Source organism: Capricornis sumatraensis, chromosome 1 (assembly GCF_032405125.1).
Source record: "Capricornis sumatraensis isolate serow.1 chromosome 1, serow.2, whole genome shotgun sequence".
Lineage (NCBI taxonomy): Eukaryota > Metazoa > Chordata > Mammalia > Artiodactyla > Bovidae > Capricornis > Capricornis sumatraensis.
The window spans coordinates 95,195,360-95,212,047 of record NC_091069.1 but is presented as its reverse complement, the minus strand read 5'-3'; the positions used below and the strand labels follow the sequence as shown (position 1 = coordinate 95,212,047).

At 39.2% G+C, this 16,688-nt stretch overlaps 1 protein-coding gene and 1 pseudogene across 1 annotated transcript in view; one reads left to right on the top strand and one right to left on the bottom strand.

Annotated features, from left to right (window-relative positions):
* The window catches only part of ALMS1 (ALMS1 centrosome and basal body associated protein), a 189,251-nt gene that overhangs the window by 158,110 nt on the left and 14,453 nt on the right, over positions 1-16,688 (bottom strand). The window contains exon 2 of the mRNA XM_068972319.1: positions 2,156-2,281. Within this exon, the coding sequence (XP_068828420.1) occupies positions 2,156-2,281 (126 nt within the window). The remainder of the gene's footprint in view (positions 1-2,155; positions 2,282-16,688) is intronic.
* On the top strand, positions 3,745-11,372 carry LOC138090984 (F-actin-capping protein subunit alpha-2-like; annotated as a pseudogene).

Here is a 16,688-nt window from a genome sequence, read left to right as displayed (position 1 = left end):
ATGAGCAAATCTGCTTAGGGAAATGCTGATTGAAACTGCCCGCCATGACCAGGCAAGTGGTCAGCCACTTGCACGAGTTATCTTAACAACAGGAGATCCTGGTAAGTAATGCGGAAGTAACAAGCTACCACCGTCAGGAAGAATTTGGGAAAGGTCAAAAGGAGATAGGAGACACCAGCCCAAACATCCTACCAACCTCCCAGAATCCTTCTCTTGGCTGAGCTAGGCACACACCACCAGTAAGGACCCTGAGACAGAATGATCAACCCAGAAACTAAACCCCATCACCATAAATCCAGAGGCTGCAAGCCTCATGGCATACTTCTCTTGGGTTCCCTTACCCTCCTGCTCGCCACCCGGGTGATTTTCCAACAAAATCTCTTGCTTTGTCTCCCCGGATAATTAATATCCAAGTATTTAGACAAGAGCCCACTTTTGGGCCATAGAAGGGGTCTCCACTCCTGCAACAAATTCCTTATAATACACACACAGACACAAATATATATGTGTGTGTGTGTGTGTGTGTGTGTATGTATGTGTATATATATATTTGTGTATATATACATACACATATATACATATATAATATATATGTGTGTATATATACATACATATATACATACACACACATATATATACACACATATATACATACTGTATATATGTGGGCTTTCCTGGTGGCTCAGACAGTACCGAATCTGACTGCAATGCAGGAGGCCTTGGTTTGATCCCTGGGTCAGGAAGATCCCCTGGAGAAGAAATGGCTACCCACTCCAATACTCTTGTCTAAAGAATTCCGTGGACAGAGGAGCCTGGCGGGCTACAGTCTATGGGGTTGCAAAGAGTTGGACACAACTGAGCAACTAACACTATTGTAAATACACATGTATTATCTCCTATTGGTTCTATTTTTCTGGAGAACCCTAATACAACTGTCTTCTAGTAAGGCTAACATTAGAGAGATGTGCAAAAATGTAAAACGATACCATCCTTTCAACCAATTTTTTTTGCTTTCGAAAACAGTAATTTTTCATTTTAAAACATATATTTATGTTAATATACAATGGATTTGTTATTTTAAAATAAATATTCTTAGAATGACTTAATTTTAATAACTTGATATCAGTTCAGTTCAGGTTCAGTTCAGTTGCTCAGTCATGTCCGACTCTGTGACCCCATGAATCGCAGCACGCCAGGCCTCCTTGTCCAACACCAACTCCCCAAGTTCACTTACGACTCATGTCCATCGAGTCGGTGATGCCATCCAGCCATCTCATCCTCTGTCGTCCCCTTCTCCTCCTGCCCCCAATCCCTCCCAGCATCAGAGTCTTTTCCAGTAAGTCAACTCTTCACATCAGGTGGCTAAAGTATTGGAGTTTCAGCTTTAGCATCAGTCCTTCCAATGAACACCCAGGACTGATTTCCTTTAGGATGGACTGACTGGATCTCCTTGCAGTCCAAGGGACTCTCAAGAGTCTTCTCCAACACCACAGTTCAAAAGCATCAATCCTCTGGTGCTCAGCCTTCTTCACAGTCCAACTCTCACATCCATACATGACCACTGGAAAAACCATAGCCTTGACTAGATGGACTTTGTTGGCAAAGTAATGTCTCTACTTTCGAATATGCTATCTAGGTTGGTCATAACTTTCCTTTCAAGGAGTAAGCATCTTTTAATTTCATGGCTGCAATCACCATCTGCAGTGATTCTGGAGCCCAAAAAAATAGTCTGACACTGTTTCCACTGTTTCCCCATCTATTTCCCATGAAGTGATGGGACCGGATGCCATGATCTTCGTTTTCTGAATGTTGAGCTTTAAGCCAACTTTTTCACTCTCCTCTTTCACTTTTATCAAGAGGCTTTTTAGTGCCTCTTCACTTTCTGCCATAAGGGTGGTGTCATCTGCATATCTGAGGTTATTAATATAGACAACCCTTATAAATAAAAACTCTTTAAAACACTTTTGAAAAATGTAAAGGAATCCTGAGACCAAAAAAAAGTAAACTGCTGTTCTATATAATTAAGGCTGCCAAAGATCTACCAGAAAAGTGGAATATTAAACTAATTCACCTCTTTCCACTCTTCATAGCTAAATCAGAATTTCTCACGCTGTTTATCAAAAGAAAGATAGTTTTCCAGTTACACAAGACATACCTGATCATCCCCAGAACCCCACAGAGCTATCTTTTCCAAAGAGGCCACGTTAGTATCAGAAATCTGTGTTCCACTATCATTTTGATATAATGGCTGTTGCCATAGATGACAGGTCAATGGAAGAACCTGAAAATCAAAGGCGGATTTAAACAGAGTAATAACACAATCCCTATGACTAAACAATAAACAAATTTAACATTTAAATTATGTTTGTCAGTTTATAAAGCACTTTCACAAATATAACATTTAGACTTCATAATCACTATCCAACTTATTATCTTCAACCTCCCTGGTGGTCCAGTAGTTAAGAATCCACCTGCCAATGCAGGAGACATGAGTTTGATCCTTGGTCCAAGAAGATCCCACATACCAGAGGGCAACTAAGCCCATGCGCCACAATTACTAAGCCCAAGCTCTAGAGCCCCTGTGTTACAACTACTGAAGGGGCATGTCCTAGAGCCATGCTCTACAACAAGAGAAGCCACAACAAAGAGAAGCCTGCGCAACCTAACTGGACAGTAGCCCCCACTCACCACAACTAGAGAAAGCCTATGCACAAAACTCAGTGCAGCCAAACTTGTTTATTTTTTAATTAATTTTTTTAAAAAATAAGGAAATAGTGATTTTGGTTACACAGTAAGGACTTGACATATTCCAACAAACCACACCAGTTCTTTAACCTCCTATGCTTGTACCTGGAGAAGGTAATGGCAACCCACTCTGCTGTTCTTGCCTGGAAAATCTCATGGACACGGGAGCCTGGTGGGCTATAGTCCATAGGCTCGCAAAGAGTTGGACGCTATTGAAGTGACTTCGCACACATACTTGTAGAAGTTAAAGAAGCAAATAGAAACAAACAAGTTACCTATTTCACAATCTTACTATTTGAGACATCTAAGAAATTAACCCTAATAACAGGAACTAAAATCATCCAAGAGCATGGAAAATGGGGACAAAGCTGGGCTCATTTTGCATAATCAGAGAGTTGAAGCAGGGCTCTCCTATTTGTGAAAGAAGGCAATAAAAACTGAAGCAATGCACATGGAAAAGATCAGAGGCAATCAAACAAAAATGACTTCAGTCATGCAAAGTCACCTACTGGTTCAGGATGGGTTACTGAGATTTCCCCCAATATTCTTGGAGAGTAAGAACCCAAAGCTTCCAGTGTAAAACCTCCTTTTATTTTTTATTTTTTTCAGATTTCAAATCATTTTACTTTATTTTACTTTACAATACTGTATTGGTTTTGCCATACATTGACATGAATCCACCACGGGTGTACATGCAATCCCAAACATGAACCCCCCGCCCACCTCCCTCCCCACAACATCCCTCTGGGTTAAAACCTCCTTTTAAAGGATATGCAAGGGGCAAGGTGGAGACAACCAGAAAAACACCAGGTAGAAAAGAATGTACCAAAGGACAAAACAAAGCAACACGCTTGGCTAAAAATGAAATTACAAACTATACTTTCAAAGGTACTTCAAAAGCCTTCAAAATGAGAATACCTCAGACTCTTAGAGACTTTTGAAAAAGAGACATAATGTCCATAAAAAAAGAAGAGACTGATAAAAATAAAACAGGCAGCTATGAGTCAAGAAAAGATGCATGGTCACAAAACCACAAATGTCAAAGAACCTCTGAAGGAAACTCAAGATAATAAGGTAATTTTTTCCCCCAGAATTAAAACAGTTACTACGCTAACAAAACATTTTTACAGAGCACATACAACAATGTGCTTTTGATGAGAAAGGAAAGCTTAACTCAAAAATCTATTCAATAACTAAAGAGATTTCTATGGTATAGATTCTTTCAAGAGGTTTTTCTCAAAAGGTAGAACAACATGGGGCACACCCACCTTGCTTCAGTGGCATTTTCTGAGCAATAAAGAACAAAAAGCAAAGAAAGGCACTTTGCAAATTCATTTTGGCAATTTGAAATCCCTAAATAAATAAAAATAGAGCCAATGTTTTGGCACAGTCAGTATTCCTTGAGCCCTCCAGGAAAGAAGAATGCCAAAATGAATGTTCATAATGGCTATTCACTGCAACTAAATAATGCTGGGTGCACAGCACAGGGTCTTGCCTTTGGAAATAGCTGATTCACATTAGCTTACAAAAAGAGAGTTCAGTTCCCTTAAGATATTTGTAGAACATTAATGATACAATATTATGAAACCAACACTTTGACAAACTAACCCAGCGTGTGAGAAAAAAGAACACACTCTCACTTTTATCAGCTAAAAAAGCCTTAAAAGTTAAAATTAAATGTTAAAAGTTCTTATTGTTGTTCATTTGCTCAGTTGTGTCTGACTCTTTGTGACCCCATGGACTGCAGCATGCCAGGCTTCCCTATCCTTCACTATCTCCCAGAGTTTGCTCAAACTCATGTCCATTGAGTCCATGATGGCATCCAACCATCTCATCCTCTGTCGCCCCCTTCTTCTGCCCTCAGTCTTTCCCAGCATCAGGGTCTTTTCCAGTGAATGGGCTCAGTGGAAAAGTTTTTATTAAAAAATACATTTCCCAGAACTTATTTTTATTACCTACCCGATGGTTTATAGACTTCATTAAGGAAATTAATTTCTAATACATTCCTGTATGTTTGATCAGTTTTCCCACAGTTGCCTCAGGTATTGGTATAACCCAAACACTTGAAAGAGATTTCTTAAGATGAATGCTTTAAAACTAAGCAGGTGTCATCACCAACTCTGATCTGAGGTTAAATGCCTTCTGGTATAAAGAAACAGTTTCAGAGTCCTTCCCCGATTAGCTTTTAATATTAAAAGTTTGTGGTCTTTAGTGGTCTTCCAACTACATGCTACCTATCAAAGAAACATTTTAGATCTAAGGATGCATATCAATTAAAAGGATAAAAAAAAAGATATTTCATGCAACAGTAACCAAAATAACACAGGAGCAGCTGTATTAATTTCAGACAAAATGGACTTTTAAGTGAAAAACTGTTACAAGAGACAAAGAGGTATGTCATATAATGATAAAAGGGTCAATTCACCAAGAAGATATAAAAAGTGTATTTCTGCACCAAACCTCAGAGCTCCTAAATTAATGAGACAGATGTTGAAGGAACTGAAGGGAGAAATACACAACAACACAATAATGTTCTTTCAATAATGCATAGAACAACCAGTCAGAAGAATAAGAAAATACAGAAATTGAACAACACTATAGACCAATCAAACCTAACAGATATATATAGAACACTCCATCCATAAACAGCAGAATACATTTTCTCAATTACATATGAAACATTCTTCAGGACAGAACACATGTCTAGGCATAAACCTAGTCTGAATAAATTCAAGAAGACTGAAATAATACACAGTACCTTTTCTAATCACAATGTAATGAAACTGGAAATAAACAGCCTAAGATAAAACTGGAAATTTTACAATATGTGGAAATTAAACACTACACTCTTAAACAAGAAGAAGTCATAAAGGAAATCAGAAAATACCTTGACAAAAATGAAAACGCAAAATACCAAAACAATTTATGGATACAGTTAAAGAAGTACTAAGAAGGAAGTTTAAGCTATAAATGGCATGCCTTAAAAAAAGGCAAGATCTCAAGTAACAATCTAACTTGCATCTCCAGGAACAAAAAGAAAAACTAAAACCTAAAGCTGAAAATAACAAAAATTGGAGCACAGACAAATGAAATGGTCAACAAGGAAAAAAAATCATGAAACTAAAAGTGACTTTTTCAGAAAACTGATAAAACTGATAACCCCTTAGCTAGACTAAGAAAAAAAAATAGACTCAAATAATAAAATCAGAAATGCAAGAGGGACTATTACAACCAATGCCACAAAATAAGGATCATAAGAGACCATTATGAACAACTGCACACCAACAAACAGGACACACATTAATCCCTAGAAAGATACAACCTCCTAAGAGTGAACAACGAAAAAATACAAAATCTGAAATGTATAATTAGCAAGGAGACTGAATCAGTAATCAAAAACTTGCCAACACAGAAAAGCCAAGGACCAAATCGCTTCAGTCACCCTCAAAAATGTTAGCACACAGAATTCACAACACATTAAAAGAAGTATACACCATGATCACATGGGGACTAACCATGGAATGCAAGGATGATTCAACTCATAAAAATCAATCAATACTTCACACTGACAGAATGAAGAAAACCACTGATCATCTTTACTGATACAGAAAAAGCACCTGAATATTCAATACCCTTGCATGATAAAAGCACTCAACAAATAAGGAACAAAAGGAAACTAATCAATACAATGGGGCTTCCCAAAGGTGGCTTAGTAGGTAAAGAATCTGCCTGCAATACAGGAGACACAGGTTCAATCCCTGAATTGGGAAGATCCCCTGGAAGAGGGCATGAAATCCACTCCAGTATTCTTGCCTGGAGACTCCCATGGACAGAGGAGCCTGGTGGGATACAGTCCACAGGGTTGCAAACAGTCAAACATGACTTAGGCCACTTATGAGGACCCACAACTAACTCGTATCATACTCAATGGTGTAAAACTGAAAGTTTTTCCTCTAAGACCAGGGACAATGCAAGAATGCCTACTCTTGCCATTTCTAATCAACACAGTATTGGGAGTATCAGTCAGAGGAAACAGATCCCAAGAATAAATTCTCACATCAGTTCAATTCAGTCGCTCAGCCGTGCCCGACTCTTTGGGACCCAATGAATCGCAGCACGCCAGGCCTCCCTGTCCATCACCAACTCCCGGAGTTCACTCAGACTCACGTCTATCGAGTCAGTGATGCCATCCAGCCATCTCATCCTCTGTCATCCCCTTCTCCTCCTGCCCCCAATCCCTCCCAGCATCAAAGTCTTTTCCAATGAGTCAACTCTTCACATGAGGTGGCCAAAGTACTGGAGTTTCAGCTTTAGCATCATTCCTTCCAAAGAAATCCCAGGGCTGATCTCCTTCAGAATGGACTGGTTGGATCTTCTTGCAGTCCAAGGGACTCTCAAGAGTCTTCTCCAACACCACAGTTCAAAAGCATCAATTCTTCGGCGCTCAGCCTTCTTCACAGTCCAACTCTCACATCCATACATGACCACTGCAAAAACCATAGCCTTGACTAGACAGACCTTAGTCGGCAAAGTAATGTCTCTGCTTTTGAATATGCTATCTAGGTTGGTCATAACTTTTCTTCCAAGGAGTAAGTGTCTTTTAATTTCATGGCTGCAGTCACCATCTGCAGTGATTTTGGAGCCCAAAAAAATAAAGTCTGACACTGTTTCCACTGTTTCCCCATCTATTTCCCATGAAGTGATGGGACCGCATGCCATGATCTTCGTTCTCTGAATGTTGAGCTTTAAGCCAACTTTTTCACTCTCCACTTTCACTTTCATCAAGAGGCTTTTGAGTTCCTCTTCACTTTCTGCATTAAGGGGGGGATGTCATCTGCATATCTGAGGTTATTGATTATTTCTCCCAGCAATCTTGATTCCAGCTTGTGTTTCTTCCAGTCCAGCGTTCCTCATGATGTACTCTGCATAGAAGTTAAATAAGCAGGGTAACAATATACAGCCTTGATGTACTCCTTTTCCAATTTGGAACCAGTCTGTTGTTCTGTGTCCAGTTTGAACTGTTGCTTCCTGACCTGCATACAGGTTTCTCAAGAGGTAGGTCAGGTGGTCGGGTATTCCCATCTCTTTCAGAATTTTCCAGTTTATTGTGATCCACACAGTCAAAGGCTTTGGCATAGTCAATAAAGCAGAAAGAGATGTTTTTCTGGAACTCTCTTGCTTTTTCGATGATCCAGCGGATGTTGGCAATTTGATCTCTGGTTCCTCTGCCTTTTCGAAAACCAGCTTGAACATCAGGAAGTTCACGGTTCACGTATTGCTGAAGCCTGGCTTGGAGAATTTTGAGCATTACTTTACTAGCATGTGAGATGAGTGTAATTGTGTGGTAGTTTGAGCATTCTTTGGCATTGCCTTTCTTTGGGATTGAATTCTCACATATATATGGTCAAATAATTTTCAATAAAACTATCAACTTCATTCAATGGGAAAAGGATGGCCTTTTCAACAAATATAAAATATAAAATTAAAAGGGAAATAAACTTTCCCACAGAAAAGGACAGAAAAGAAACTTCCACTTCTCAACCTTGGCACTGAGTGGAGGGAGTTAAAAAGAACTTCCCTGAGAATTTGAACTGTAAGCCAGTACTGATTCAGGTTTTCAGTCTGAATTCATGCTGCAGTACTGTCCAAAACCGGAGAAGGCAACGGCAACCCACTCCAGTACTCTTGCCTGGAAAATCTCATGGACGGAGGAACCTGATAGGCTGCAGTCCATGGGGTCGCTAAGAGTCAGGGACAACTGAGCGATTTCACTTTCACTTTTCAACAAATGCTGCTGGAAAAACTGGCTGCTCACATTCAAAAGAATGAAGTTACACACTCACCTAACATCATATAAAAAAGTCAACTCTGAACGGATCAAAGACTTACAGACCTAAAACTACAAAACTCTTAGAAGAAAACTCAGAGCAAAAGTTGTACAATAGTATGTTTGGCAATGATTTCTTGGATATGATACCAAAGGCACAAGCACCAAAAGAAAACAACAGACAAACTGGACTTCATGAAAACTGTAAAATTCTGTATATCAGAAGACACCACCAACAGAGTAAAAAGGCAAACCACAAAATGGGGGGAAATATTTGCAAATCACATACCTGATATGGGCTTAACAGCCGTAATATATAAAGAACTCTTAAAACTCAAAACAGAGCAGACAATGGCAACCCACTCCAGTACTCTTGCCTGGAAAATTCCATGGATGGGGGAGCCTGGTGGGCTGCAGTCCATGGGGTCGCAAAGAGTTGGACACGACTGAAGCGACTTAGCAGCAGCAGCAGTAAAACTCAAAAACAAAACAAAAAACCACCCAATTAACCTATTATCAAATAGGCAAAGAACCTGCAGAGCCATTTCTCCAAACATATACAAATAGCCACTAAGTACAGGGAAAGATGTTCAACATCACTAATCAAAACAGTAAGACATCACCTCATATTCATCAAGATAGTGAAAGTGAAAGTCACTCAGTTGTGTCCAACTCTTTGTGACCCTATGGACTAGGGTTCATGGAGTTCTCCAGGACAGAATACTGGAGTGGGTAGCCTTTCCCTTCTCCAGGGGATCTTCCCTATCCAGGGACTGAACCCAGGTCTCCCGCATTGCAGGCAGATTCTTTACCAGCTGAGCCACAAGGGAAGCCGAAGAATACTGAAGTGGGTAGCCAATCCCTTTTCCAGCGGATCTTCCCGACCCAGGAATCGAACTAGGGTCTCCTGCATTGCAGCCAGGTTCTTTACCAACTGAGCTATGAGGGAAGCCCACTCATCAGGATGGCTACTATCAAAAAAAAGAAAAAAAGAGAGAGAGAGAAAAAATAACAAATGTTGGCAAAGATGTGGAGACCCTTGTGTAGTGCTGGTGAAACTATAAAATGGTACAACTACTATGGAAAACAGTAGGGAGGGTCCTCATAAAACTAAAAATAGAACTACCACCATGTTCTAGCAATCCCACTTTTGCATATATATCCAAAAGAACTGAAGGAAAGGTCTAGAGATATTTGCAAACCTATGTTCACAGCAGCACTACTCACAACAGCCAATAGGCAGAAGCAATCCAAGTGTCTTATCAGCTGATAATGGATAAACAAAATGTTGTACATACATACAATGGAATGTTATTCAGACTTAAAAGGAAGATAATCGGGTCACTACTACAATATGGATGAATCTTGAGGATGAAAGTGAAAATAAGACAGATACTGTATGGTTCCACTTAAAAGAGGTATCTAGAGTAATCAAACTCATAGAAACACAAAGCAGAAACGTGGTTGCTAGGAACTGCGATGAGGGAAAATGGGTAGTTGTTTATGGTGCAGAGTTTCAGTTTTGCAAAATGAAAAGAGTTCTGGACACTGGTTATACAACAGGGTTAATGTAGTTAACATTATCAAACTATACACTTTAAAATGGTTAAGATGGTTAAGATATTATGTGTATTTTATCACAATTAAAATTCTTTTTAAAAAATTTCAATCCCCAGATAAACCTTAACAGAAAATTTCTTTATTTCTTTTACAAGAAATACTAAGGGAAATGCTTCAGGATGATACTAGAGAGTAGCTGAAATTTACACAAAATAACAGAGAATTAATTAAAGCAATTACACAGCTAACTGCAAAAGACAGTGTAACTGCGTTATTTCTCCTCCTTTCTTCCCTTTGACGATCTGAAAAGCTTCACTGGCAGAATGTGCAGCAAGGAAGACCAGGAGGAAAAGGGTAAGGCAGGCTGTCACTGCCACCATCAACACGGGCAGCCTAGTTTGCCACCGAAAGGAAAACAGCAGATCTGGAGGAGGAGTGGTCTGATGAGAAGGTATGCATAGCAGCAAAATTCATCATTCCTGCCCCTCCTGGAGAATTTAACGAGGTGTTTAATGATGTTCTGTTATTGCTTAACAATGACACTCTCCTGAAGGAAGGGGCAGCCCATGCATACCAGTTCACCTCAGTAAAAACTGAAGGTTATGAAAATCAGGTATTGAAAACAGAACATGGTAACTTGGGAAACGGACAGTTTTTGGAACCAAAAAACCTGATCACTTAAAAAAGGACACAACTGATCCAACACTGTATGAAGCAGAAAATGCAACTGAACCATGGCAAACTTCAGTAATAACTGCTCTCTGCTGCTGCTGCTAAGTCACTTCAATCGTGTCTGACTCTGCTTCAGTACTGTGTATGGTTAAAAAAAATAGATGGACAGCAAACAGTTATTGCATGCATAGAAAGCCATTAATTTCAAGCAAAAGACTTTTGGAATGGTCACTGGAGGTCAGAGTGGATGTTTACAATTATTCCTTCAACTACTCAGGTGCCTGGCATCTTGAATTCAGGTTCATTATTATGAAAATGGTAAGGTTCAGCTATGAGTCATAAAGATATACAAGATTCCCTAAGTGTCTAATGAGGTGCAAACAGCAAATCCATTTATAAAGATTGAAGAGGCTAAAAAGAATGAATACCAAACTGTCATCAGTGAAAATTATCAGACAATGTCATACACAACTTTCATCAACAGTTCCCAGTTACTCACACTAAGATTGATTGGAACAAGATCCTTAACTACAAGACTGGCAAAGAAATGCAGAATGCATTAAGATAAACACTGCAAGACCAGATCATTTTAGTGTCTTTGTGTTTTAAAAAATACTCATTACGAAAGTATTCAAAACTGTCAAGCTCACCACCTAGTCAGATGGGCAGTTGCCATTTAAAATCACTGTAATTAATTAGTTTGATTAAAGCACAAAGTTTAGTAATCAACCATTATTTTCTATTTCTCTTGTTCAAAGAGGGCTGAAAATCAGTTTAGTTTAAATGTCTTTTACTTTCTGTTATGCCTTTCCTTCTTATAATGAAGAGATGATTTCTCTAATGTCAAACATTTTTCAAGTGTTTCAAAATTTTTTTACTTACCGTAACCCTAAAATTGCTGTCTTTGGTTTATAAAGTGGTAACTTTTCATATTTGCCCAGTTCAATTTAATGAAGTCAGTAATGGACACTGCAGTTTAAGGAGGGATGTACTTAGCCATATACGCTAAAGAAACTCTACATTTTTCCCCTCATCTCTTTCACTTATGTGAGATTGAGATTAGAGGGAAAACATTTTGTTTATCAACTGTGCTTAAACCTTTCAAGAAGGTTATTTAGCTACCTTAGCATTTAAACTTTTTTGAAACAAGGCCAATGTCTAATGCTGTCTTGACATTCTGAATTAAATGAAAATACTTATTTCAGAAATGCATTTAATGCTTTTTTCCCTCGTGACAGTTATGCAAATTAGCTTTGGATTACAAGCTGTGTCCCCAATTTATATTTATCATAGAGCCACAGCTGTATTATAACAAGGCAAAATGCAGCATATATAATCCTGAACTCATGACCATGACTCAGTTTATTTTTCTCTTGTACAGAGAAGTACTAAAATTCAGTGTCTCCCCTGGTGAGCCAATGACTGGGAATTCACCTCGCAATGCAGGGGACATAGGTTCAATCCCTCGTCTGGGAACTAGGATCCCACGCACCACAGAGCAACTACGCCCGCGCGCCACAACTACTGACCCTGTGCGCCACAACGAGAGAGTCTGTGTGCTGCAGCGAAAGACCCCGCATGCCACAGCTGCCCCGACAGCAAAAGGAAGGAAGGAAGGAAAGGGGGGGAAAGTAAAGTACTAAAATTCAATGTGACAATAAAGTGAAGTTTTTCCTATTTCAAAAAAAATACAATTGTAGGAAACAATATATATCTAATTGTACTGTTGGGCACATAAACATACAGAAATGTATTTTGACAATGACAGCACAAAGGAGATCAACAGGTACTGATCTGTGCTAAGATAAGGAAATAATACCAGATACTCAAAAGGAAGAAATGAGTACAAAAAAAGAAGACAAAAGAAATTTCATATAACTAACTACAAAACATCTGCTTGTTATTCTCCCTTCTCCCAGATTCTTCAAAAAACCTATTACAGAAAGTATTAACTCTTACATCACTTGGTATGTAACATGTATCTGTAACGTATGCAGATGTATGTTTAACAGTAATAATATTAAAGGGGCAGGGTAAGGAACGGGGTTATATTGGCATAAACCTTCTATATTTCACTGGAATTTAGTCCTAATGAATCACAAGCAGATTCTGATAAATTGACAGTGTACACTGTAAGCCCCAAAAAATAACTCAGTAATTATAACTTTAAAAATCATTAGAATTAAATCAACACAAGAGAAAAATATCTACTTAAAACCAAAAATGGCAATATAAGGTCTAAAAGAACAAAAAGACACGAGATATATAGAAAACAAAAAATTAAACAGTAGATATAAATCAAAACATATCAATAGCATTTAATGTGAGTGAATTAAACAATCCAATCAAAGATATACAGTTGTGTTAGACTACATGAAAAACAAGATTCAACTATATGCTCTCTACAGGAGACACACTTTAAGCTGAAAATACAAACAGGTTGAAAGTAAAAGGATGAAAAGCAGATTTATAATCATAAAACATGTAGAATGGCTACTGCAATATAAAAATGTATTAAAATAAAAAGGTTACTAAAAATAAAGAGGAACATTTCAGAATGATAAAAGGGTCAAACCACCAAGAATAACCTAATAATTCAAAATATATATTCACTTCGCATCAGAGCTCCAAAATACCTTAAGGAAAAACTAACAGAACTGAAGGAAAAAAGAAACAATCCAACAATAATTATAATTCAACACTCCAGTTTCCCAAAGTAGTGGATGGATATTTTTTTGGTGATACCTGAACATTTAAAAAAACAAACAACAACAAAACCAGAGCAAAGTCAATGGGTTTCCTACATACCGGCTATGAACAATTAGAATTTAAAATTAAAAACACAATAGCACTGGGACTTCCCTGGCAGTCTAGTGGGTAGGACTCTGTGCTTCCACTGCAGGAAGGGTGGGCTTGGCATGTGGTCAGGGAACTAAGATCCCACATGATGCACAGGGGGGAAAAAAAGCCCATTTTGCTCTTCAGGGACTCATCCACCTGGATGAGTCCTATAGATGTGAAACAGGGGAGGGAGGCTCTTGCAGGGAGAGAAGACCACCCAGCTTGGGGAGGCACCTGCAGGGTTCCAGTAGCAGGGAACTGCCTAGTGTCCTTCTGCCCACTCGGCCCTGGAGGGCCTCCTAAGACCACCACCTCCAGGCCCCCTCCACCATCCAGGGAGCCCCGCTCCAGCCTCTCTCCTCCCTCCAGGGCTTATTCCTCCTTCCAGGCCAAGTCCTCGGCCATCTGGGTGGCCCCCCACCCTTCAGGGTCCCCCTCTATTCTCCAGTTTCCTCTCCCCTCCAAGGTCCTTGTCTTTTGTGGGCCCTCATCCCCCAACCAGGGGCTCTGTCTGCCCTCTGGACTGGGCCCTCCACCAGTTGGGACCCCTTTCTCTACCCTCTGGCTCCCTCTTCCTTCCAGGGGCCCCCTCTATTCTTCAGGAGCCCCCTCCCTCCAGGGTCACCTCCAAGGGCACCCACTGCCCATGTAGGTCTTGCAAATGCAGAAGGGAAGGAAGACAAAGCAGAGGCAGCAGGGGAGGGTCCCTCTGGATGGGGAGGAGAGGGCAATCCAACTGGTGTTCCCCTACCTACTTGGCCCCAGGGAGCCTCCTGGAGACCCAGGTTTATCCTCCCCACTCTGAAGCCAGAAGCACTGCAGAAACTTGGGTGGAGTCCAGGCCACCTGCCACACCCTACACAGAGGCACTGCAGAGGCTTTCTCAGTTTGGGTAGAGTCCCCTCTCTAGGGTCTTTCCTGGAGGCTTAGGTCCTGAATCAGAACCCCACCCCCTGCTAAATCCCACTTCCACCCAAACATCACCACATAAGTCATCCCCCACCTAAGCACATTCAAGTTTTTTTCTGTTTTTGAGGGTGTTTTTTTTCTTCAATACTTTTTTTACTGTTTACCAGCAGAGTTCAGTTTTACCCTCCAGTGGTTGTTTCATACATATTCTTGTTTTTCTATTATTTGTTAGTTTTCTAAATTTATTTTATTATTTTTTCGTCTTCATTATTTTTCTGCCCCCTCTTGTTTTTGATTTTTTATTTTTATAGACATAATTTTTTTTCTTCTCTGCTACTGGAGTCCAGTTTCACCCTTCTGAGGCTATTTTCTATTCTTTGTTATTGTTTTGCCTTTTTTTTTTTCTTTTTCTTCCTTTCCTACAGTTTTCTTTTCCACAACCATGGCTTGTGGAATCCCAGTTCAGGACTGAGCCCCAGGAGGCAGGAGTGCTGAATCCGAATGGCTAGAGTAACAGAGAAAACTTCAGGTGCCAGGGAATATTAATGAAGAGTGAGGTTTCCAAAGGTCCACATCTCAAAACAAAGACCCAGTTCTACCCAACTACCTGAACACTCCACTGCTGGAAACTAAGGCTAAACAACTTGTGAGACAGGAACGTAGTCCCAACCATCAAAAAAAAAAGAAACAACAAAAAAATATGTTACAGATGAAGGAGCAAGTTAAAAACTACAAGACCAAATAAATGAAGAGGAAACAGGCAACCTATGTGAAAAAGAATTTCAAGTAATGGCAGTAAAGAAGTTTCAAAATATCAAAAATAGAAAAAATACAAGAATCATTTAACACATCTACTAAAGACCTAGAAGAAATAAAAATAAACAGACATGAACAACACAATCACTGAAATTAAAGATAATCTAAAAGGAATCAACAGTAGAATAACTGAGGCAGAAGAATGGATAAGTGAGCTGGAAGACAGAATGACAGAAATAACTACTGAGGAGCAGAAAAAAGAAAAGAATTGAGGACAGTCTCAGAGACCTCTGGGACAATAATAAATGCACCAAAATTCAAATTATTAGCATTCCAGAAGAGAAACAAAGGGTATGAGAAAATATGTGAGGAGGTTATAGTGGAAAACTTCCCTACTATAGAAAAAGAAACAGGCACCCAAGTCCAGGAAGCCCAGACAGTCCCATATAGGATAAACCCGAAGAGAAATACAACAACACACATATTAATCACACTTAAAAAAATTAAACTCAAAAAATACTAGAAGCAGCAATGGAAAAGCAAAAAATAACATACAAAGCAATCCCCATAAGGTTAACAGCTGATTTTTCAGCAGAAACTCTGCAGGCCAGAGAGAGTGGCAGGATATATTTAAAGTGATGAAGGATAAAAACTTACAACCAAGAGTACTCTACCCAGCAAGGATCTCATTCAGATTTGACGAAGAAATCAAAAGCTTTACAGACAAGCAAAAGTTCAGTGAATTTAGCACCACCAAACCAGCTTTACAACAAATGCTAAAGGAACTTCTACAGAAGAAACAGACTCACAAAAATAAATCCTCAACACTTAAGAAAATGGCATTAGGAACATATATATAACTACCTTAAATGTAAATAGATTAAATGCTACAATCAAGACACAAACTGGCTGAATGGATACAGAAACAAGACCTGTGTATATGCTGCCTACAGGAGAGCCACTTCAGACCTAAGGACACATACAGACTGAAAGTTGAGGGATGGAAAAAGATAGTCCATGCAAGTGGGAATCAAAAGATAGTGGGAGTAGCAATACTTGTATCAGACAAAATAGACATTAAAATAAAAACTGTTACGAAAAATAAGGAAGGACACGACATAATGAAAAAGGGACCAATTCAAGAAGATATAACCATTATAAATACTAATTCACCCAACATAGAAGCACCTCAATACATAATGCAAATACTAATGACCACAAAAGGGGAAACTGACAGTAATATAGTAATACAAGGGAACTTTAACACCCCAATTACACCAATGGACAGATCATCCAGACAGAAAATTTATAAGGAAACACAAGCCTTAAATCACATACTAGCCCAAATGGAGCTAACTGATATCTTCAGGACATTCCA